Below are 22,478 nucleotides of genomic sequence, written 5' to 3'. Positions count from 1 at the left end.
GCTGCTCCCCAGGACTTCAGAGGGTTCCTCACAGCCTCTATGAGGTTCCCCAGGGCTTGAGGGGACTGCCCTTGGGTTTATGGTTCCCCAGAACATTGGGGGGTGCTTCATAGGCTTTACAAGGCTCCCCAGGACCTTATGGGGCTCCTCATGGCCTTACAGGGCTCCCCAGGGCTTGCTGGTGGGGTTCTGCAGGGCTCTTGGGGGGTTCCTGGGTCACCTGAGGGATCACATAAGAGCAGGAGGTGATCTGGGATTAATCCAACAGTGAAGGACGCAGGAAAGGCTCCAGGTTCAGGAGCTCCAGCATGGGATGTTGCTCCAGCTGCTCTGATGGACCTCTTGGAGCTACATCAGCTCTCCAAGTCCCCATCCAGAGCAGAGGGGTCTGGAGATGGACACAGCAGAGAGGCTGCAAGGCCTGCCTGGCCACCCCAGCCCCAGCAGGTGCCTCTCTGCCTGTGCTTCAGCTCCTCCAGCCCCAAGCCCCAGGGGCAGCAGAGCACAGACATGGACCTCACTGTGCCTCCACACAGTGCCTGGGGACACACAGCTGCTCCCCTCCTTCATCCATCCCTGCATGGGGAGGCTCTGCCAGCTTCCTCAAGGGGCAGAAATTCTTCCTCATGGCCAACCTCAACCTCCCCTGGGGCAACCTGAGGCTGCTTCCTCTTGGCACAAGAGCTCTCAGCCCCAGCTGGCTGCAGCCTCCTCTCAGGGGCTTGCAGAGAGCCACAAGGTCTCCCCTCAGCCTCCTTTGCTGCAGGCTTCACACCCCCAGCTCTCTCAGCTGCTCCTCACAAGTTCCCCAGACCCTTCTCCTTCTCCAGACCCTTCCCCAGCCCCCTTGCTCTGGGCACCTTCAGCCCCTCAAGGTCCTTCTTGGAGGCAGGGAGCCAAAGCTGAGCCCAGCACTCCAGGGGTGGCCTCCCCAGTGCTGATGGAAGACCAGAAGATGTGAGACTGAGGGAAAGCAGCAGCTGACCCCAGGTCACACTGGAGGAGCACAGCCTGGCTGGTGTGGTCTGCCTGGGGCCCACCCCATCAGCTGCTCACTCTAGAGCCTGGTGGTGCCCAGCTCTTGATGCCCACATGGCACAGAGAGGCCACCATGAGCCCTGAGGCTGGGAAAGCACTCAAGGGCACACCAGCCCTCAGGGTCCCTGCACCAAAGGTGAGCTGGAGGTGCCCACATTGTCCCAGCCCAAGGAGGAAGCAGAAGGAGGTCTTGAGGAGCAGCCCTGGGCCCTGCCCATGCTGGGGGGGCTGAGGTGGCCCAGGCTCTGCCCCTGCAGCAGCTGTTTATTTCCAGCAGAGATGCTGAGTCACTGCCTGACCTCACCCCAGAGCCACAAGGAGCTCATCACATGGCTTCTTCCTCCTCACCCTTGCTGCCACCCAGCTGGTGTCCTGCCAGAGAAGCTCCACAAGTACTGCCCTGCCCACTAGAAGAGAGGATCATCACCCTCAGGAACAAGACCTGGGTGTCTGTCTGGCCAGGAGCTCCCCAGCCTGCTCCCCACAGCTCTGGGGGATGGGAAGTGGCAGGAGAGGACATGAGGTGTTTAAGCCCAGGCTGGCTGAGGCTCTGGCCAGGCTGATCTAGTGTGGGGTGTCCCTGCCCATGGCAGGGGGGCTGGAACTAGATGATCCTTGTGGTCCCTTCCAACCCTGACTGATACTATGATGCTATACTATGATCTCTGTCCTCCCCTTGGGCCTGCCTCAGGCTCCACAGAAGCACCCTGCAGGGCAGGGCCTCCTTGTGCCTGTGCCTCTGCACTGGGGCCCCCATGGAGCTGCAAAACCACCTCAAGGACCCCAACAGTTGCTCCAGATCCCAGCAGGATCTCCACTGAGAGCCCAGGCCACTGGCCAGCAACTCTGGGCTGGGCCATCCAGCCAGTTCCTCACCCACCAACCCCCATCCTTCCCTCTTGGGACCAGGATCTCCTGGGGGCAGAGGCAAGCACCTGGCACAGGTCCAGGGAGGAGACTTCAGTTGCTCTTCCCTTGCCCACCACCAGCAGTGCCCTGTCACAGAAGGCCACCAAACAGGTCAGGCACAACATCCTGAGGCTGCCTTCAAGGTTGGCCATGAGAAACAATTTCTGCCCCTTGAGGCTTGAGTAGGCCTGGCCCAGGCTGCCCAGGGCAGTGGTGGAGTCCCCATCCCTGCAGGGGTTTCCAAGCTGTGGTGCTGAGGGCCATGGTTTGGGGGTGCCCAGGCAGTGCTGGGTCACTGGTTGGACTCCATCAGCTCCAAGGTGTCTTCCAACCTCAAGCATTCCCTGAGGTGATGAAAGCCCTCAGCACCAAGGGTGGCCTTTGGTGAGGCCAGGGCTGGAGGAGGAAGCCCCATGGCACCCTGCCAGCCCACCCCAAGGGTCACATCCTGGAACCAGCTCCAGCACAGCTACAGAAGTGGCCTGGACAAGAGCTGGCCCAGCACCATCACCAGCTCCTGGCCTCCTCACAGGTCCTGCCAGGGCTGCCCCTGGGCTGCACAAACTGCCAGGTTCATGGTCCCAGCAAAGGGACAACCTGCTTCACAAGAGGGTCTCTGAGAGCACATCCTCCTTCCCTCCCCATCCCACCTGCATGGGCACCTCAGCTGGATGGCTCTGGAGCATCCATGGCCACCAAAAGGAGAACACAGAGCCCACCAGCACTCACTGGGCCATGGAACAGGAGTGGCTCAGATCAGGCAGGACATGGAGAAGGACTTTTGGTGGCTCTCAGTGAGCTGAGGCTGTCAGCTCTCCATCCCACCCCACAGCCAGCCAGGTTCCTGCTCCCAAGCAGCCAAGGACAGTCCAAGCAAGCTCTTTCCCCAGGGAGGGGAGAAACCCTCCCACAGGACACCCAGCCCCACTGTGGGCCCAGAAGGTCCACAAAGACCTTACCATAGCAGAAGACAGCCTTCATGTGGTCCTGCTTGGCCATCCCCAGCATGGGCAGCATGGTCCCAAGGATGGAGTTGAGGAAAGGCACCATTCCAAACACTGGGGAGGAAGCAGGGGAGGATCAGATGTGGCCAACAGCTGGACACAGACCCAGCACAGGGACCTGAAGACCCCTGCTCCCCACAGCCAGGAGCAGGAGTTGGCTACAAGAGATGGTGACAGCTGCAGGTGGGAGCTGGTGACCACAGCCCCACACAGCAGACACCCCTCTGGTGTGGCAGGAGCTCAACCTCTGAGCCATAAAGTTCCCAGCAAGTTCCCAGCCTGGTGTGGTGTGCAGGGAGCTCTGGAGCTCACCCAGGGCAGCCCCCTGCTCCAGCAGGGGCACCCCCAGCAGGTACCCAGGATCCCCAGGCCCAGCTGCCTTTGCAAGCTCTCCACACAAGGAGACTCCACAGCCTCTCTGGGCAGCCTGCTCCAGGGCTCAGAAGCCTCCAAGCCAAGAGGTTGCTCCTGAGGGAACCTCCTGGCTTCCACTTTGTGCCTGCTGCCCCTTGGCCTGGCCCTGGCCACCACTGGCAAGGGGCTGGCCCCAGCCTCGTCCCCCAGCCTGCAGATGCTGAGAAGATTCCCTCTGAGTCTTCTCCTGCCCAGGCTCAGCAGCCCCAGGTCCCTCACTCTTCCCTCCTCAGAGTCTTCTCAGCAGCTTCCCAGCCTGCAGTGGCCTCTGTGCAGCAGTTGCCAGTCTGTGAGCTGGGGAGCCCAGCCCTGGCCCCAGTTGTGCAGCTGTGTGCTGAGCAGGGCAGAGCAGAGGGGCAGGAGAACCTCCCTTGTCCTGCTGGCCACACTCTGCTGCATGTCCCCAGGGGACCCTTGGCCTTCCCAACACATCTCCACCGTGATCAGCTCTAAGCCACAAGAGACCCAGAAGTTCCTTCTGAAGCCCCTTGGCTGGCTCAGCAGACATGACATGGTGGAGATGCCCCACCACAGAGCTCCAGCACCCCAGACCCCCCCCCAAACCAGAGCAGCCTCCCATGGCTCTGCAGCCTGGAGGAGCAGCCACAGGTCAGCTCCTCACCGTTGGACACCGAGAGGTTGGCGAAGGTCTGCAGGACGAAGTAGTGAGGCAGGATGCCAGGCTGGAACTTGGTCAGCACCTCCTCCATCACCTTGTTGATGAAGCACTGTCCCACTGCCACCAGCACACTGCTGGCAGCCTGCTGCCAGTCCCTGATCACCTCCTAGAGAAGCCATGGCAGCACAAGACATGTGAGGCAGGGCCCAGGCTGGCTGCCGGTGCCAGGGGGAGGGGACAGGGCAGGAGACACAGCAGGGTGAGGACTAGGTGGGGATCTGCTCCCCATGGGCACCAGCAGGCTCTCAAGGTCCTGTCTCCTTCCTGCCCCCAGAACTACCTTGCCAGGCCCTTCCAGAATCATGCAAAAACTGAGGTTGGAGGAGCTCCTTGAGCTGATGGAGCCCAACCAGTGACCCAGCACTGCCAGGGACCACCAAACCATGGCCCTCAGCACCACAGCTCCTGGCCTGGAAACCCCCCAGGGATGGGGACTCAACACTGCCCTGGGCAGCCTGGGCCAGGCCTGCACAAGCCTCAAGGGGCAGAAATTCTTCCTCATGGCTAACCTCAACCTCCCCTGGGAAAACCTGAGGCCACTTCCTCTTGGCCCAATGCTTGGCACAAGAGCTCTCAGCCCCAGCTGGCTGCAGCCTCCTCTCAGGGGCTTGCAGAGAGCCACAAGGTCTCCCCTCAGCCTTCTTTGCTCCAGGCTCTACACCCCCAGCTCCCTCAGCTGCTCCTCACAAGTTCTACAGACCCTTCCCCAGCTCCATTGCCCTTTGCTGGACAGTTCCAGCCCCTCAAGGTTCTTCTTGGAGTAAGAGGCACAAACCTGACCCCAGAACTCAAGGGGTGGCCTCCCCAGTGCCCCCAGCCCAGGGGCACCATCCCTGCCCTGCTGCTGCTGCCCAGCCTGGGGCTGCTCCAGGCCAGGCTGCTGGTGGCCTTCTTGGCCAGCTGGGCACTCTCTGGCTCCTCTCCAGCTGCTGCCACTAACCCCCCAAGGCCTTTCCCACCAGGCACTTTCCAGGTCTTGTGTCCCCAGCCTGCAGCCTTCCTGGCTTTGGCCCAGCTCATCCCTTTGGTCTCACCCAGCCATCCTGGCCAGGTGACTCTGGAGAGCCCCAAACCTCTCTTCCAGACATGGGTCCCAGTAACTTCCAGCAGTGGGGCAGCCCCAGAGCTGACCACCATGATGGTGTCAAGAGAAGATCTGGAACTCTACCTTTGACTTGGTCATTTCATTAGAGGCCAGGAAGATCACCACCTTCACTGTGCTCTTGTCCAAGAGGCTGATGTTGTTCCTCACCACCGTCTCCATGGCCTTCAGGATGATCACCCGGTGAGGATAAGCCAGCTGCAATGGGATGGTGAAAGAGCTGGCCAAGGGGAGGCCACCCAGCTGCCCCAGGGCATGTCCCAGAGCTCCTGGGGCCAGCAGACACCCAGCAGGGGCCCAGCCAACGTCTCCACTACTCAGCAACTCGGTCCCACCAACCAGCCTCAGTCCCATTCCTCACCCATGCCACCACCTTAGCACCACTCCTCCACCCAGGCCACCCTTGGGGCAAGCTTCCCAGCCAGCTGCTCCCCCCAGCCTGGCAGGCCAGAGCCTCCCCCTGCAGAAGCAGCAGCCCAAAGGCAGCAGGGGCAGGGGGGGCAGGGCAGGGCAGGGCCCACCTTGTCGTGCTGCCGCAGGTACTCGTCGCAGGCGTGGAGGATCTCCTCGGGCTCAGACTCCCCCAGGTAGCACAAGGCATTGTAGATCTGCTCCTGCACCAGGGGGTCCTTGTCTGTGGTGGCATCCATCAGGGTTGTGGCAAGCCCTGGGCAAGGCAAAGCAAAGGGGAAGCCTGCTTTGGACCCAACAGGAGCCTGGTGGCTTGAACCTCACCCCCACAGCAACACTAACTCTGCCAGAGCAGCCCAGCTGGAAGCTAATGGAAGGAGAAGAAACTTGCAGTGCCTTCATCCATGCTTCCCCAAGCCTCATCCTCAGCTGCAGGCATCCTCACCACCCCTCTGCTGGTGTCCCACCCAGCCAGCACCATCCAAAGCCCTGCCTCTGGCCCTGCAGCAGCAGGGTTCAGAGGCCCCAGCCTGGGGGCAAATGCCTCTCTCATGGGGAAGGGGGGCAAGGCCCCAGTCAGGGGGCAAATGCCCCTCTGGGGGGGTCAAATTATCCAGTTTGGGCTTTAGTTGTCTCTTTTGGGGGTTCACATGTCCTAGACTGGGGGTTAAAATCCATTTTTCGCCTTAAAGGAGAGGAGAGAAATAAATAATTGGGGGGGGGGGGGGGGAAAGGGAGGGGAAGGGGGGGGATGGATCTTATTTCCAGGCCTAGCTGGGATTAGCTTGGGAAGCTCCTGAGCTCTCTCAGCAGCTGGAAGCTCCAGAGCTCATTAATCCCCCAGGGATCTGCAGCAGGGAGGGAGGCTCCAGGTTAGCTCTGGAGGGCAAGGAACAACCCAGAAGGAAAGCCAAGCCCTCCCTCCTCCCATCTCGCCGCCTCCAGCCGGTTTGCCGCTCCAGCAGAAAGCAGCAGACTCCTGGCCTGCTGGGGCAGCACAAGGGAGGCTCCCCAGCTGGCAGCTCCCCAGCTGGCAGCTGCCCTGGGGGGTGCCCAGGGCCTCCCTGCCCGGCAGACTCACGCTTGAGGCGGGACTCCATCATGCTGCGTGTCCCCAGCTTCCCCACCGGCAGCGGGCGCTTGGCAGCCTCCTCCAGCCCCGGGGAACCTATCTTTACTCTTTGCTCGTCCCTTCCCAAGGAGAAGGCTCCTGGAAGCTTGGATCCAGGCGGGGACAGCGAGGCTGGAGGCAGGGAGGCGGCGGAGCAGGCCTAGGGGAGGCGCGGGGAGGGCGGCGCGGCAGGTGGCCGGCGCGGGGAGGCTGCGGCGGGAGGCAGGCACTGCGCTTCCATGGAGCCCGGCCCTGGGCTGGGGGCAGCTGGAGGGGGAGCTCCTGCCCTCCCCTTCCTCACCTGCACACAGGGAGAGAGGATTGCCATCAGGAAAACAGCGTGGGAAGGAAAAGCATCGCCCCTGGCTGCACCCCGTGAGTCCCTGACCCTGAGCCCAGAGCCTGGCCAGGGATCTGTAACCCTGATCCCAACATCCAGCCAGGAATTCCTGACCCTGATCCCAGAGCCTGGCCAGGGATCTGTAACCCTGATCCCAACATCCAGCCAGGAATTCCTGACCCTGATCCCAGAGCCTGGCCAGGGATCTGTAACCCTGATCCCAACATCCAGCCAGGAATTCCTGACCCTGATCCCAGAGCCTGGCCAGGGATCTGTAACCCTGATCCCAACATCCAGCCAGGAATTCCTGACCCTGATCCCAGAGCCTGGCCAGGGATCCGTAACCCACAGCCCAACATCCAGCCAGGAATTCCTGACCCTGATCCCAGAGCCTGGCCAGGGATCTGTAACCCTGATCCCAACATCCAGCCAGGAATTCCTGACCCCGATCCCAAAAATCCAGCTAGGGATTCCTAGCCATGATCCCAGAATGCAGCCAAGAGTTCCTCACCCAATTCCCAGCCAGGAATTGCCAAGCCCAACCCCCCCAGCTGTGTGGAGTCCCTCACCACAGTCCCACAGCCTGCTCAGGAACTGCCAGCCCCCAGCCCAACCCCCAGCCAGGACCTCCTGACCCAGATCCCAGTCCCTGCAGAGTCCCTGCACAGGCTGCCCCAAGCCTGCTGAGCCTGTGCCAGCTCCAGGCAGCAGCCAGGGCTGTGCTCCAAATACCTGGCCCCAAAACCCAGCACCTTGCAGCTGCTGCCGAGGGCCTGGGCAGGCTGCAGCTCCTCCACACCCCCAGGTACAGCAATTGGTTAGGGAGAGCAGGATTCCAAAGCCCACACTCCGAGGCCAGGGCTGCCTGCAGAGCCTCCTCCCTTCCAGGCAGCTCCCAGAGAGCCTGTCCCAAGTCATTCCCACATGGCTCTCAGGACACCACCACCTTCTCTGGCCTACTATGGAGCTGGGATTGAGTCCCAGAAGAGACCAAGGGAAAGCAAAGCCTGCCCTGAATTCCCTCTGGAAGAGCCCCAGCCAGGGTGGGAATTCCACTGCCCCAGGGGAGCTGCAGCGTTCCTGGCCCCCCAGTGCGGGCAGGGGCCAGGAATGGGCACCAGAGCTTCACCACCAGGGTGGAGGAGGAGATCTCAACAGTTAATCCCCTCAGGAACGGGGGAGGGGGCCCATGGGAAGCTCCCCAAAATGAGAAGGGGACACAGGCAGCTCCCAGAGGTGGGAAAGGGGCATGGGAAGCTGCCCAGGATGGGAAGGTTGGGCATGAGAGGCTCCCAAGGGAAGCAGAGGCAGCTCCCAGAGGTGGGAAGGCACAAGGACCTACTAGAGGTGCGACAGGGAACTTGTAAAGCTGCCCAGCAGAGGCAAAGGCAGCTCCCAAGGGCGGGAGGGGGACACAGGGAGCCCCTGCGAGGGGGGACATGAGCACGAGCAGCTCCCAAGGGCGGGAGGGGGACACAGGCAGCCCCCGCGAGGGGGGACATGAGCACGAGCAGCTCCCAAAGGCGGGAGGGGGACACAGGGAGCCCCCGCGAGGGGGGACATGAGCACGAGCAGCTCCCAAGGGCGGGAGGGGGACACAGGCAGCCCCCGCGAGGGGGGACATGAGCACGAGCAGCTCCCAAGGGCGGGAGGGGGACACAGGGAGCCCCCGCGAGGGGGGACATGAGCACGAGCAGCTCCCAAGGGCGGGAGGGGGACACAGGCAGCCCCCGCGAGGGGGGAGATGAGCACGAGCAGCTCCCAAGGGCGGGAGGGGGACACAGGGAGCCCCCGTGAGGGGGACATGAGCACGAGCAGCTCCCAAGGGCGGGAGGGGGACACAGGGAGCCCCCGCGAGGGGCAAGGTGAGCACGAGCAGCTCCCAAGGGCGGGAGGGGGGATGTGGGAAGGAAGCTTCCAAGGGAGGCATGAGAAACTCCCGAAGGTGGGAAGGGGACACAGGGAGCTCCCAAGGGTGGGAAGGGCAACACGGGAAGCTCCGAAAAGCGGAGACACAAGGAAGTGCCACAGGCGGGGAGAGGGGCAGGAGAAGTCCCCAAGGGGGCCAGAGGCAGCGCTCAGAAATGGGAAGAGGCCGCGGGGAGCTCTCAAGGGTGGGAAGAAGGCCGCGGGGAGCTCTCAAGGGTGAGCGGGAAGACATGGGAAGCTCCCAGAGATGTGAAGGGCGACCTGGGGAGCTCGCAAGGATGTTCCAGGCAGCCGCCAAGGGGACCGGAGCCGCCATCGGCTCCCCACCGCCAGCCCTCCTGGGCCCCGAAGCGCCCCCGGCAGCTGCCGTCCGGCCCGGGAGGTGCCAGCCCCACGGCCCCGACCCCACCTCAGGTGCCGCCGTCCCCTCAGGCCTCTCCCTGCTCCCCTCCCCGCCGCCCTCACTCACCGCGGCCGCCGCTGAGCCCAGACCTGCTCAGCGCCCACCCCCCCCCGGCGCCGCTTCCGGGTGCTGGCCACGCCCTCACAGACGCCTATTCCGGCGGCCACGCCCACCGGGGCCGCCCACTTCCAACAGCTCCCGTCCCCTCGCGCGCATGCGCGCTGCCGGACAGCCCCCGCCAGAGGGCGCGCTCCGCTCTCGCGCATCGCGGGGGCTTTGGGGGGGGAACCTCCAGCCCCTGGTCCCTGACCCGCCGCCCAGCGGGGTGCTACACACAGGGCAACCCCCGAGCCCTGGCCCTGAAGCCCATGGAGGCCGCAGCCCACCCTCCCTCCTGCATGCCCCAGTAGTGCCCGGGGCACCCCCACCCCTGCTCCTTTTGCCCCCCACCACAGAGGACCCCACAGCCTCCCGAGGAGCCCCCGAGATTCACTCCACAACCCTCTGGTTTCCCTTCAGCACTCCCAGCCCCAACCCAGATCCTCCCAATCCCCTCCTAGCACCCCCAGTTCCTCCCAGTTCCCTCCCAGCACAGCCAGCCCCTCCCAGTTCCCCTCCAATACCTCTCCCAGCACCCCCAGTCCCAAACCAGACTCTCCTAGCACCCCCTCCTTGCATCCCCCTCCGCTCCCTCCTGACCCTCCCAGCACCCCCAGGCATTTCCAATCCCTTCTCCCCCCATCCTCCCAGTTCCCCCCAGCACTTTTGGGCTGAAACCCTTTTATTTGACCAGGCACTTCTGCGGCACCTCCACGCTGGGAGGGGGTAGGGAAGCTCTGGCATCTGCCCCTGGGAATTTCAGCCCCTGGGAAGTCAGGGGGAATCCCTGCCCTGCAGGACCACCCCCCCAGATCACAAGGTGCCCCCCAGCAGCAGTTGTGGGGTTGGGGCCCAGCTGCCCCCCGCCATGGGGTGACAGTGGGGGCAGTCTGTGGGTGACATGGAGCAGGGCAGCTCCTCACCGCGGGGGCTCCTCCTGCTCCCCTTCCAGCTGCTGCTCCTCTTCCCTGTCCAGGCGCTGCAGCTCCTGCTCCACCTCCTCAGGGATCTTCACTTCCAGAAGGTTCTCCATGCCAGGGCCAGGCTCATCCCCAATCAGCACCTAGTGACAGGGAGGGGTGACAAGAGGGTGACCCCCACTCTCCTCCTTCTCACTACCATGCCACACAATGGGGACACCCAACCAGCCCTGATCTCCACCCAGGCATGTCCCAAAGAGCTGACTCCCAACCCAGACAGATCCCTGACCCCCACCCACAGCTGGGATCCCCATCCAGGCATGTCCCTGACCCCCACCCACAGCTGGGATCCCAACCCAGACAGATCCCTGACCCCCACCCACAGCTGGGATCCCCATCCAGGCACGTCCCTGACCCCCACCCACAGCTGGGATCCCCATCCAGGCACGTCCCTGACCCCCACCCACAGCTGGGATCCCCATCCAGGCATGCCCCTGATCCCCACCCACAGCTGGGATCCCCATCCAGGCATGTCCCTGATCCCCCTGCCCAGCTATCCTACAGCCAGGACACAGGGCCTCACACACGTCCCGCAGAGGCTGCCCCCCCCCCCGGACACCTCCTTCTCCCCTAACCCAGACACATCCCCCAGCAGTGACCCCCCCCCCCAAGCAGCCCCCAGCGCAGTGAGGGAGGGGCGGCAGAGCTGCGCTCCCAGGGCCCTGGCTCCTCCTCACCTGGATGAGCTTCTGGCAGGCCAGCAGCACCTCGGGGTGCCGCTCCCAGCGGTGCAGCTCCCGCAGCACCGGGTAGGTGCCGCGCTCCCTCAGGGCGTGGCGGCCGGCCTTGGTGGCTGCCAGCTGCAAGGGGAAGAGGCAGGCGGTGAGGGAGGGCGCGGGGCAGGGGGCACGGAGCCACGGCGCCCGCGGGGGTGGTGGGACAGCCCCCAGGAGGCTGGAAGGAGCTCAGGGCACACCAGCTCGGCGTCTCTTCTCAAGGCAGCAGGGCTGGGTGGGGAGGGAAGGGACACCTGGTGCTCGGGTGGCGCCACCCAGGATCATGTCCAGAAGGGGTCTGAGAATCTCCAGGGATGGAGACTCCAGCATCACCTCCCTGGGCAGCCTGTGCCAGGGCAGTGACAGCGTCCTGCTTTGTGCCCAAGGGCTCCAGCCCCGGCACTGGGCACCATGGGCAAGAGCCCAGCTCCTCTCACTCCCTCCAGGGCTCTTCCAGAGCCTTCTGCAGGCTGAGCAGGCTCAGCTCCCTCAGGCTCTGCTCAGAGCAGAGATCCTGCTAGAGGCTCTGCCATCCCTGGCCCTTCCCTGGATTTTCTTCCCTCTCACCCTGGGGAGCTCAGCACTGGAGCCAGCCTCCCCTCTGCTGGCAGTCCATGTGGCCCTTCTCCTCCTGCACCCCTGCCACAGGACCATGCTGCTGCCTCATGTGCCACCTGGGGTCCTGCCCTCCAGCCCATCGCTCCTCTGCAGGTCCTACTGCCTGGGCTTGGTCAAGGACCAGCTTGGGGTCACCTCCAAACAGGCTCTGCTCCACCACCCAGATGATTCATGAAGACACTGGACAGCAGCAGGCAACCTGCACTCCACTTCTCCATGAGGGCCTCCTGGCCCCACTATGGTTTTGGAGCAGCCCTGACACCTTTCTACACCCCAGATCCCACACCCAGCTCCTCACCACTTGAGGACTCACCAGCATGATGGCTTCCAGAAGCATCTTCCTGATGTCTGGTTCCTCCTCTCTCTGTTTGTCCTGGGGCAGGTACTGGAGATCCACAGGAAGCCCTGGAAGAGAAGCAGCCTGAGGAGGTGGCACCCAGCAGCCCCCTGCCACCCCCCAGCCCCTGGGACACCTCCTTACGTTCCATCTCCTCCTCAGGAAACTCCTCAGGGCCTGCTAGAGGCAGGAGCAGGAAGGGCAGGATGTCAACCTCCTCACTCAGCAGCCACTCGTGGTCCTCTGGGGACAACCCAGGGTCAGGGGAGTTGCCAAGACTGGGGGCAAAGCCCAGCCTGGCCCCCCAGCCCCTCCCAGCCCCTCCCACCAGTGGAACTGGAGAGAGAAGTGGAATCATGCCATGGGTTGGAAGAGATCTTTGAGCAACCACTGACCCAGCACTGCCAGGGCACCCCCAAACCACGGCCCTCAGCACCACAGCTTGGGAACCCCTGAAGGGATGGGGACTCCAGCACTGCCCTGGGCAGCCTGGGCCAGGCCTGTTCAGGCCTCAGAAATTCTTCCTCATGGCCAACCTCAACCTCCCCTGGGGCAACCTGAGGCTGCTTTCTCTTGGCACAATGCTTGGCACAAGAGCTCTCAGCCCCAGCTGGCTGCAGCCTCCTCTCAGGGACTTGCAGAGAGCCACAAGGTCTCCCCTCAGCCTCCTTTGCTGCAGGCTCCACATCCCCAGCTCCCTCAGCTGCTCCTCACAAGTTCTCCAGACCCCTCCCCAGCTCCCTTGCCCTTCTCTGGGCACACCACCAGCCCATCAAGGTCCTTCTTGGAGCCAGGGACCTAAAGCTGAGTCCAGCACCCCAGGGGCACCACCCCTGCCCTGCTGCTGCTGCCCAGCCTGGGGCAGCTCCAGGCCAGGCTGCTGGGCACAGCTGGCTCCTCTCCAGCTCTCCCCACGCTGTCACCAGCGCTGCTCTGGTCACTGCTCTAAAGCCCAGGCCCCGGGGGCTGCCATGAGGAAGGCTCCCTCGCAGTCAGTCCCAGCAGCACTGGTGCGTTGGGGACAGCCCCAGCAGTCCCGAGCGAGGGCAGCCGCTGCCGGTTCCCCGGGGGCTGGGCCCGCTGCGGGCTCTCACCGTACTGGAAGCAGCAGTTCCTGAGGGCCCCCACGATGCCCCGGCGATGGATCACGGAGTCCCGGTACTGCGTGAAGGGCAGCAGCCGCTGCACCGAACACCTGCGGGCCAGGAACGCTCACAGCGGGCCGGCCCCACCGGGCCACAGACGATCCCCAGCTCCGGCCCGGAGCCCTACCGCGAACGGTCGAGGAGCCCGCGGCGTCCCTCGGGCAGCTGGCTGAGGTTGCAGAGCAGCGGCCCGAGCTGCGGCGGCGGCTGGGGCTCCCCCAGGGCCCGCAGGAGCGGATCCAGCCCGGCGCCGCGCTCCCGCAGGCCCCGCAGCACCCGCCGGGCCGCCTCCCGCTCCCGGCACAGGTTGGCGAGCACCCCGCAAGCAGCTCCCCCCGGCAGCAGGTCCATCAGGGCGTGCAGCCCGGCCAGCAGCGGCTCTCGGGCCTCCGGCTCGGCCGAGACGTTCACCAGGCAGCCCAGAGCGTGGCGGGCGGCCGGCGGGCAGGGCCCGGCCCGGGGGGAAGGCCCCGCCGCCAGCTCCAGCAGCGCCGTGAGGGCCTCTGGTCGCCCCGCCAGAAGCCGCCGCCCCGCCGCATCCCCGGACAGCGCCAGCGCAGCCTCCGCCGCGCCCTCCCGGGCCGCTTCGCCCGCCGCCGGGGCCAGCAGCTCCACCAGCTCCACCATGGCAGCCTGCTCCGCCGCGGCCGCCATCTTGGCCGGCGTCTCTCACAGGGCCGCCGCCCCTTAGCAACCGCAAGGCGATTGGCGGATATGGCAGCCAATGGGCTCTGCGCGGCCGGGGCCACGCTGACAAGGAGCCAATCAGCTACAACACAGCCGCCCGGGGGGGCGGGCCTAGGGGGGAAAGGGCTTCCGGGAGCGGCGGGCGGCAGCGCCGTATGGTTCGGGTCCGGCGGGCCGTGGCGGAGCATTGGCACGGTGCTGCCGTTTCTTCGCGGCCCTTCAACAGATGCCTTCTAGAAAGCGGTCAGCCCTACAGCCCGCGGGCGCTGAAACCCTTCTGCTCCTCCTCTGTTCCTCGGTGGGATGAGCAGCCCCCAGCTCCCTCACCGAAGAGCTGCCCGGTGCCCTGCCACGGTGGCCCTCGGGGTGTCCCGTGAGGGGCAGGGACCCGGTGCAGGCATCCGGGCGGTCCCCGGGTTGTCCCCGGCGGGGGGACCCAATCCGGTCCCCGTGCTGCCCCCGGCTTATTACGCACGTTGTCCCGGAGCCACCCCCGCGCGGTGTCGCCAAGGGAAGGAGGGGCGGGTGACAGAAACTCTTTATTGGTGCGAGGGTCCAATGCTGCGCTGTGAGCTCAACCTCCCTGCTGGGGGGACCGAAGGGGGCTGGCTGGGGGGGGCACAAGAACCTGGGCTGGGGGTCCCACGCTAGCTGGAGCAAAGCCCTCCCCCGGGCTGGGGGCTGAGCTAAGGAGTCTCGAGGGAAAACAAACCCAACTCAAAGCCAACGATTTTCCCTCTTTTGGGAGGAACCTGGGAGCTGGGACCCGTGCTAGGACAGCCCCCACCACTGCTGGTGCTGGGTGGGGAGGCGGGGGGGGGGGGGGGTCTCTGTCCTCTCCCTGCACCCCTAGGGGACAGGGACACCCCCAGCACCCTCTGGAGCTTCTCAACCCCAGGGAAGCAGCCTCTCCAGCCATGGGGCACCTTCCACCCCCCCACCAAACCGGCCCCTACCTGTGGGAACCCCACCCCCAGGCAGAAGAGGGGTGCACAGGAAGCTCCCCCCAGGGGTGGGCTTATTTGGAGGTGGGGAGGGGGCAGTTTGGATGTTGCCCCTCATTTGTGCGTGCTCAGCTGAGGCCCCTCACCTGCTCTGGCACCTAAGGGGGCACATGGTACCCCCCAAAACTTTGGGTGCCTGGGTGGGGAGGGGGGATTTGGTAAGACCCCCAAAAAATGGGTAGGGAGAGGGGACTTGACCCCCAAAATTCTGTGTGCCTGGAGGAGGAGCCAGGGGGGACTTGGTACACCCCAAAACTTTGGATGGGGACAGGGGGCACTTGGTAGCCCTGAAATTCTGGGTGGGGAGGGGAGATACTTGACACCTCCCAAAATTCTGGGAGCCTGGGTGTGCAGGGGGGCACTTGGGGTCCCCCCAAACCTGCCAAAGCCATTTGTGGTTCAAGATCAAACCCAGGAAACCCTGGGGGGTGGGGGGAGTGTGTGCAAGCTGATCCCCCTCCTCACCCCCCCAGGCCAATATTCACCCCCGGTGGGCCCCCCAGCATGGGACCAGTGCAGGCTACTGGTGCCACCAGTAAAAGGCTACCAAACCAAACCAAACCCCTCAAATGAGGGAGGAAACCAGTGCAGGGGAGGAGGGGCAGGAGCAAAGCAACCCCCTGGCAGCAGCAGCTCTTCTCTGGGGGGGGGGAGGGGAAGGCTCAGGGGGTAGGCAGCTGGGTGTGTCCCCCCTCGCCTGACAGACGGACGGAGCCAGAGGACAGGGGGACGGCGCTGGCTGGGTCACCACCAGTAAGGAACTGGGAGCTGTGGAGCCCAGCAGGAGTCTGAGGGGTCAGTGCAGCCAGAAAGTGCAGCAGGAGTTCTGGGGAGGGGGGTCCTGAAGGGCTGGCCAAGACCCACCCCCCCCAATGGGGACAACAGCTTGGCCATGGCCATGTCCTCGGTAGGGCCAGGAGGCCACAGCTGCTTCCAGTCCATACCAGTTCTGGGTACTGGGAAGGTCCTCCAGTGTCAGTGTGGGGCTGAGCCAGGCGGCGGTGGCCGGGGGGAGGCAGATGTGGGGCTGGGGGCTGCCTTGGCGTGGGGGGGGGGACACGGCAGAAGGAGCCAGGGGGGGTCCTGCTGGCCCCTGGGACTGCTGGGCACGGTCAGATGCAGAGAACTCGCAGCCTGCAAGCAAGGAGCCTGACGTTACCGGCTGGTACCCGCCGGGGCAGGAGGTGGGGGGGAGGGGCCTGGGAGGGGGAGGAAATCCCAGAATTCCCAAATCCCAGCGTGGGGGCAGGGGGAGGGGGCAGCCGGGTGGCCCAGCCTCAGGGTAAGCAGAGGGGGCCCTCACCTGTCCTCCTCGATGCCGCCGCTCTCGGCGTCGCCGCCATCCCCCTTCTTCTCGCTGTCCTCCTCGCCCAGGTCCATGTCCAGCTCCTGGCCACCCTCGGGCCGGGTGTAGGCGAAGCCGCTGGTGGGGGGAAGAGGGAAGAGGGGCTGGCCACGGGCAGGGCCCCCCCGGGCCTCGCTGCCCCCCTCAGGGGCCCCTGCCAAGCAAAGGGGCACCGCGGGGACCTCGGCTCGTCACCAGGCTCTGGTGGGGCCCCAGCCCCGGCCAGGGTGCCCAGAGCGCACGATCCACCGCTAGGGGGCTGGCGGTGGCCAAAGGCTCCTCCTCTGCAGGGTGACAGCTTGAGCGTGGCTCAGGGTGACTTGGGGCCTGACCTGATGGAGCGGCAGGTGAAGAAGACGATCCTCTTCAGCCTCTTGTTGTAGAAGAAGTAGTTGAAGGACCAGAGGCTGCCGTCTTCTCCAAAGGGGTCCGAGTCCAGGTCGGGGTTGTAGCTGCAACAGCAAGAGGGGGAAGCATGAGGGACACCCTGGCAGGCTCTGCTCCCAGTGCCAGCCCTGCTCCTGGCCCAGTTAGAATCATGGGATCATTACAGTTGGAAAAGGCTCAGTATCATCAAGCACAACCATCAACCCAACGCCAGCACAGCCATCAGACCACGGAGGCTGGAAGAGACCTTTGATATCAGCAAGCACAACCATCAACCCAGCACCAGCACGCCCACTACAGCATGCCTCCGAGTGCCTACCATGTCCACATGGTCCTGAACACCTCCAGGGACGGTGGCTCCACCACCATCCTGGGCAGCTGGCTCCAGTGCCTGACCACCAGTGAGATGTTGGAGAAGCTGGGTGAGCTCAGAGCCACCATGAGCTTGTGTGCTCAAGAGCTGGGTGGCTACCTGGAGCAGCTGTCAGGTGACAGGAACCATGCCATGGCCCCTAGATGGCTTTAGAAGGAGGATGAGACCACACCAGCTACGTGGGGAGGAGATCTCCAAGGGTTGTGTGGGATGGGACAGCAACAAAAGGGCATCTCTGTGGGTAGTGCCCTGCTCCAGGTGGGTCCTCACAGCCACCCCACCAAATGTCACCTTTAGGTGGCCAGAAGGTTACCTATAGATGTCACACTCTGAGAGACAGATCTCCTCGTCCACTGCATCCCACAGGAGCGGCTTCAGGGCCTTGAAATCCTCCCGGACGGCAGAGAAGAGGCTGCAGTTGACAGCATTCACCACCTGCAGGGAGCCACCAGCACCTCAGCAGCTGCTGCTGCTCCTTTTGCCCCTGGGGAGAGGGCAACAACCCCTGCCCCAGTCTAGCAGAGGGGGAGCTGCTGGGAAGGAACTGGGAGTGCTGGGGGGGAACAAGGTCCCCATCAGCCAGCAAGGTGGCCAAGAAGGCCAAGGCTCCCCTGGGGACATGCAGCAGAGTGTGGCCAGCAGGACAAGGGAGGTTCTCCTGCCCCTCTGCTCTGCCCTGCTCAGCACACAGCTGCACAACTGGGGCCAGGGCTGGGCTCCCCAGCTCACAGCCTGGCAACTGCTGCACAGAGGCCACTGCAGGCTGGGAAGCTGCTGAGAAGACTCTGAGGAGGGAAGAGTGAGGGACCTGGGGCTGCTGAGCCTGGGCAGGAGAAGACTCAGAGGGAATCTTCTCAGCATCTGCAGGCTGGGGGACAAGAGGCTGGGGCCAGCCCCTTGCCAGTGGTGGCCAGGGCCAGGCCAAGGGGCAGCAGGCACAAAGTGGAAGCCAGGAGGTTCCCTCAGGAGCAACCTCTTGGCTTGGAGGCTTCTGAGCCCTGGAGCAGGCTGCCCAGAGAGGTTGTGGAGTCTCCTTGTGTGGAGAGCTTGCAAAGGCAGCTGGGCCTGGGGATCCTGGGCACCTGCTGGGGGTGCCCCTGCTGGAGCAGGGGGCTGCCCTGGGTGAGCCCCAGAGCTCCCTGCACACCACACCAGAACTGTGGGATTCTGAGGTGTTTGGGGCACACACCACCCAAGCCTCTCCCAGTGCAGAGTCTGGTGGCTTCTTGGAAGCCTCTCTGCAAAGTTCCCTGGTCAGGGAGGGCATTTTCTGGTCTATATTCTCCTGGACTACAACAGCCTGGCTGGACCCTGATAGCCAGAAGACAGCCAGCCAGCATGGCTGGAGAAAAGGACAGCCCAGAAGCCTCCTCCTGGAGAAACCATCCCCCAGAGCTATTGCTGGGGAGGATCTGCCTCATCCCAAGGCTGAGGAGGGAGCGAGGGAAGGGTTCTGGGCTGGGTTCCCCGGGCTGGTGGCAGCACAGTGGAGCAGCCCCTGCTGGCTGAGCTCAGGGGGCTTTGGCCACCCACCCAGTTGAGGCTGGGCTCCCGGCTGAACTCGTGGCTCTTGGCGGCGCTGAAGTCGTAGTCGGGGCGGAAGGACTCGTTGAGGGTCGCGATCAGGTAGAAGAGAGTCTTGCGGCTGCACTTGTCGCTGAGGGGACCCTCCTCGTCCCCACCCTGGCTCTTGCTGAGCCTGCAGGGCACAACAGGGAGGTGAGAGGTGTCACCAGCATGGCCACCACCAAACAGCAGCCACCAGGGAGCCGCCCTGCTGGGAAAGGCCCTGGGGGGTTGGAGGCAGCAGCTGGAGAGGAGCCAGAGAGTGCCCAGGGGGGCAAGAAGGCCACCAGCAGCCTGGCCTGGAGCAGCCCCAGGCTGGGCAGCAGCAGCAGGGCAGGGATGGTGCCCCTGGAGTGCTGGACTCAGCTTTAGGTCTCTGACTCCATGAATGACCTTGAAGGGCTGGAGGTGTCCAGAGGAGGACAAGGGAGCTGGGGAAGGGTCTGGGGAACTTGTGAGGAGCAGCTGAGGGAGCTGGGGGTGTGGAGCCTGCAGCAAAGGAGGCTGAGGGGAGACCTTGTGGCTCTCTGCAAGCCCCTGAGAGGAGGCTGCAGCCAGCTGGGGCTGAGAGCTCTTGTGCCAAGCATTGGGCCAAGAGGAAGCAGCCTCAGGTTGTCTCAGGGGAGGTTGAGGTTGGCCATGAGGAACCATTTCTGCCTCTTGAACGTTGTCCAGGGCAGTGGTGGAGTCCCCAGCCCTGGAGGGCTTTCAAAGCAGTGGGCCATGGTTTGGTGGTGCACTGGCAGTGCTGGGTCCATGGCTGGACTCCAGGAGCTCCTCTTTCAACCTCAACAGCTCCATGAAGAAGCAGAGAAGTCAGCCCAGAACTTCAGAAATTATGTCACCCACCGTTGAGGAGGTCCCCAGGTCCCACCCCCACCCTGCTCTCCATGGTGCAGGGGACATAGAGGAGCCTGTGGTACCTGCTGGGGCTGATCCCCGTGGTCTGAGGAGGTGACAGGGCCTCCAGGACGTGGGGTTGTCCCTCCTGGCAGAACTGCTTGAACATGTGCTTGTCATCCCCAGCCATCTTGCAGGAGTAGCTCTCGATCCTGAGGGACACAGCAGAACCACCCCAACATGTCCCAAAGCAGCACCAAGCCAAAAAAGGCTCTTCAGGGCCATCCACCACCCCCCCAACACCTCTACCCCAGCCTCTCCTCCCTCTGACCTCTCCTCCAGCCTCTCTTTGGCCTTTTTTCCCCCACCTTCTCTTCCAGCCTCTCTTTGGCTTCTATTTCTCTCCATCCTCCCTCCCCTCCACCCTCTCCTTCCTGCACCTTCTCCTTCACCTCTCCTCTAGCTTCTTCTCCACTCTCTCCCTGGCCTTTCCTCCTCCAGCCTGTCTTCTCTTCTCTCCTTCAGTATCTCCCTGGCCTTTCCTTCTCCAGCCTCTCTCCTCTCTTCTCTTCTCTCCTTCAGTCTCTCCCTGGCCTCTCCTCCTCCAGCCTCTCTTCTCTCCTCTCCTTCAGTCTCCCCCTGGCCTCTCCTCCTCCACCTTCTCTTCCAGTTTCTCCTTGGCCTCTTCTGCTTCCAGTTTCTCTCCAGCCTCCCTCCAGCCTCTCTTCTAGCTTCTGCTCCTTCTAGCCTCTCCTCCCCCCAGCCTCTCTCCTGCCTTACCTCCCAATGATGTGAGCATCTCCTGTCTCCACTGTCAGCTGGGAGTTGATGGCTTCAAAGCTGGAGTTCTCCAGCAGCTTCATGCTCCCGGCGCCCGCGGCGGCTCCCAGCACGAGGGCTGCGGCAAAGCGGATCCTGCCGAGGAAGGACACCCTGCAGGTGGGGACCAGGGGACCCTGGGGAGCTCACCAAGCTCCTCCCCTCCTTCCCGAGGCCCCCAGTGCTTTTGGGGCTGGAATCTTCCCCCTGGAGCTGTGGAAAACCCAAGCATGTCCTGGGCTGCGTCAATCAGCAGCTCAAGGGAGGGGATTCTGCCCTTCTGCTCTGCTGGGACCAACACAAAGGTCATGGAGCAGGTCCAGAGGAGGCCACAGAGGGATCAGAGGGATGGAGCAGCCCTGCTATGGGGACAGGCTGAGAGCCACACCTGGCTGCAGCCTCCTCTCAGGGACTTGCAGAGAGCCACAAGGTCTCCCCTCAGCCTCCTTTGCTCCCTCAGCTGCTCCTCACAAGCTCTCCAGACCCTTTCTCTTCTCCAGACCCTTCCCCAGCTCCCTTGCCCTTCTCTGGGCACTTCCAGCCCATCAAGGTTCTTCTTGGAGTCAGGGGCTCAAAGCTGAGCCCAGAACTCCAGGGGTGGCCTTGCCAGTGCCCCCAGCCCAGGGGCACCACCCCTGCCCTGCTCCTGCTGCCCAGCCTGGGGCTGCTCCAGGCCAGGCTGCTGGTGGCCTGCTTGGCCAGCTGGGCACTCCCTGGCTCCTCTCCAGCTGCTGCCACCAACCCCCCAGGGCCTTATCCACAGCTCACTTTCCAGCCCCTCTGCCCACAGCCAGCCAGGAGCCCTTCTGGCCTTGGTAGAACCCAAGAGCAGGACACAGAAGTGGGCACCACAGAATCAAGAGCTGGTGGTCTGTCACCAAAGAGTCACTGCAGGAAGAAGCTGGGATGTGCCAGCTTGCTGCTGACCAGAGCAGAGCTGGCAACAAAGGCCAAGCTGAGGCCTTGAGGAGCCACAGCTCAGCAGGATGCAAGGAAACCACCCAATATAAAAGCAGCTGAGCAGAGCCAGGAACGGGTAAGAGATGACCTTAGGGGCTCAGCCTCGAGAAAGGAGAAAGGGAAAGGAAGAGTTTGGGGCGCAGGACGTCAGGCTGTGAACACGAGCCACAGCCTCCTCTTGAGGATGGTGACCACCACGGCTGGTGGGGGCTGGTCTGGGGAGGAAGCAGCTCTGACACCCCTGAGTTACCTGACCAGAAGGTGGCAGCGTTGGCAGGGGGGGAGTGGGAACACTGGAGATGGGGGGGAGAAGGACGGGGAGATGGGGGGGGACGGGGAGAAGGGGAGACAGGGAGGACGGGGGAGGAGCCAGAGGCGCAGCGGGATTCAAAAGGAGCCGCCACAGACACCACAACTGGGAAAACACAGACAGGACCAGGCGCTGCCCGGGGCCTGCAGCACAGCCCCGAGGCGCTGGCAGCCAGCACAGGCCCTTCCCGGGCACGGTTCCTCTTGCGGGACACCGCCGGAGGCAGGCCCGAGCCCGGCCCCCCCGGGGCCGCCCTGAAGGTGACAGGCCCCGCTGGGCGGGAAGCGGAGACGCCGTCCCGGCATGCCCCGCGGGGACCGCTGAGGCCTACGGCTCCCGGCACGCCCTGCGCCTAGCGGCCTACGGCTCCCGGCATGCCCCGCGCAATAACGGAGCACGGCCCGTTGAGCCTACGGCTCCCGGCATGCCCCGCGCGGCCGAAGCGCGGCTGGTGCCCCGCGCACCGCCACGGTGCGCGCTGGGAAATGCAGTCCGCGGAAAAGGCGGGGGGTACGGGTCCTGGGGGGCGGCGATGGGAGCGGTCTTACCGGCGTTTTCTGCTCTCTGTCCCAGCGGGGCCTCCTCGCCGTGACAACTCCTTCACGCTCGGAACGTTTGCAAAAAGAAGCGTCTCCGGGGAAAGCTGGAGGAGGGCGAGTGTGCCTCGGCCGCCGTCCGCCGTCTGGCTCCGGCCCACCGGGCCTCCGCCCACCTCGACATGTCCCCGAGTGCTCGGGACGGAGCGAGCGGTTGAGCGAGACCTGGGAGTCTCCCGGTAACGATGAGCGAACGAACGGCCGATCTCTTCCTCAAGCACCGGACGACAACAAGCGGCAAGGTCCCACCCTCGGCCCGTCCGTCCCGAGCAGCGGCTGACAGCCCGCTCCTCCCCATTGGAGGGCGGCCCTGGCAATCGACGCGGCGCTCCGCTTCAGTTGGCGGGCAGGGACGA

The 22,478-nt window shown here is 64.3% G+C and overlaps 3 protein-coding genes across 6 annotated transcripts in view; all 3 read right to left on the bottom strand.

Moving 5' to 3' along the window:
* Positions 1-9,470, bottom strand: part of MROH1 (maestro heat like repeat family member 1) — a 54,144-nt gene extending 44,674 nt beyond the window's left edge. For all 4 annotated transcript variants that reach the window (XM_068161088.1, XM_068161090.1, XM_068161089.1 and 1 more), the window contains exons 1-6: positions 9,407-9,470; positions 6,639-6,969; positions 5,668-5,813; positions 5,213-5,344; positions 3,988-4,150; positions 2,907-3,005 (exon numbers count right to left, since the gene is read on the bottom strand). In XM_068161088.1, the coding sequence (XP_068017189.1) occupies positions 2,907-3,005; positions 3,988-4,150; positions 5,213-5,344; positions 5,668-5,813; positions 6,639-6,660 (562 nt within the window). In that variant the 5' untranslated portion in view covers positions 6,661-6,969; positions 9,407-9,470. The remainder of the gene's footprint in view (positions 1-2,906; positions 3,006-3,987; positions 4,151-5,212; positions 5,345-5,667; positions 5,814-6,638; positions 6,970-9,406) is intronic.
* A 640-nt stretch (positions 9,471-10,110) lies between these two features.
* On the bottom strand, positions 10,111-13,910 carry HGH1 (HGH1 homolog). Its single transcript, XM_068161027.1, has 6 exons — positions 13,363-13,910; positions 13,185-13,285; positions 12,235-12,333; positions 12,067-12,158; positions 11,097-11,219; positions 10,111-10,502 (listed from the first exon to the last, which is right to left on the bottom strand). The coding sequence occupies exons 1-6, from the start codon at positions 13,887-13,889 to the stop codon at positions 10,359-10,361; spliced, it is 1,086 nt and encodes a 361-aa protein (XP_068017128.1). The 5' UTR covers positions 13,890-13,910; the 3' UTR covers positions 10,111-10,358.
* A 538-nt stretch (positions 13,911-14,448) lies between these two features.
* MAF1 (MAF1 homolog, negative regulator of RNA polymerase III) lies at positions 14,449-22,420 on the bottom strand. The gene is made up of 8 exons (XM_068161086.1): positions 22,075-22,420; positions 20,218-20,352; positions 19,521-19,649; positions 18,565-18,730; positions 17,345-17,466; positions 16,604-16,723; positions 16,230-16,349; positions 14,449-16,060 (listed from the first exon to the last, which is right to left on the bottom strand). The coding sequence occupies exons 2-8, from the start codon at positions 20,298-20,300 to the stop codon at positions 16,039-16,041; spliced, it is 762 nt and encodes a 253-aa protein (XP_068017187.1). The 5' UTR covers positions 20,301-20,352; positions 22,075-22,420; the 3' UTR covers positions 14,449-16,038.
* Positions 22,421-22,478: the final 58 nt, after the last annotated feature.

This window comes from Melanerpes formicivorus, unplaced genomic scaffold, assembly GCF_026170545.1.
Source record: "Melanerpes formicivorus ecotype bairdi unplaced genomic scaffold, bMelFor1.0.p_v2 SCAF_56, whole genome shotgun sequence".
NCBI classification, from domain to species: Eukaryota; Metazoa; Chordata; class Aves; order Piciformes; family Picidae; genus Melanerpes; species Melanerpes formicivorus.
This window is presented reverse-complemented; position numbering and strand designations above follow the sequence as displayed.

Bases quoted from the DNA above. Each gene is read 5' to 3' on its own strand.
- HGH1 (XM_068161027.1), bottom strand. From the start codon at position 13,889: ATGGCGGCCGCGGCGGAGCAGGCTGCCATGGTGGAGCTGGTGGAGCTG. The intron at 11,220-12,066 runs GTGAGTCCTCAA...TTCCCCTTGCAG, and splicing joins TTCTGGAAGCCATCATGCTG to CTGGCAGCCACCAAGGCCGG. The intron at 10,503-11,096 runs GTGAGGAGGAGC...CCCTGTCACTAG, and splicing joins CCTGCCAGAAGCTCATCCAG to GTGCTGATTGGGGATGAGCC.
- MAF1 (XM_068161086.1), bottom strand. From the start codon at position 20,300: ATGAAGCTGCTGGAGAACTCCAGCTTTGAAGCCATCAACTCCCAGCTG. The intron at 19,650-20,217 runs GTAAGGCAGGAG...TGTGTCCCTCAG, and splicing joins GATGCTCACATCATTGGGAG to GATCGAGAGCTACTCCTGCA. The intron at 16,724-17,344 runs GTAACCTTCTGG...TTGCTGTTGCAG, and splicing joins TCAGAGTGTGACATCTATAG to CTACAACCCCGACCTGGACT.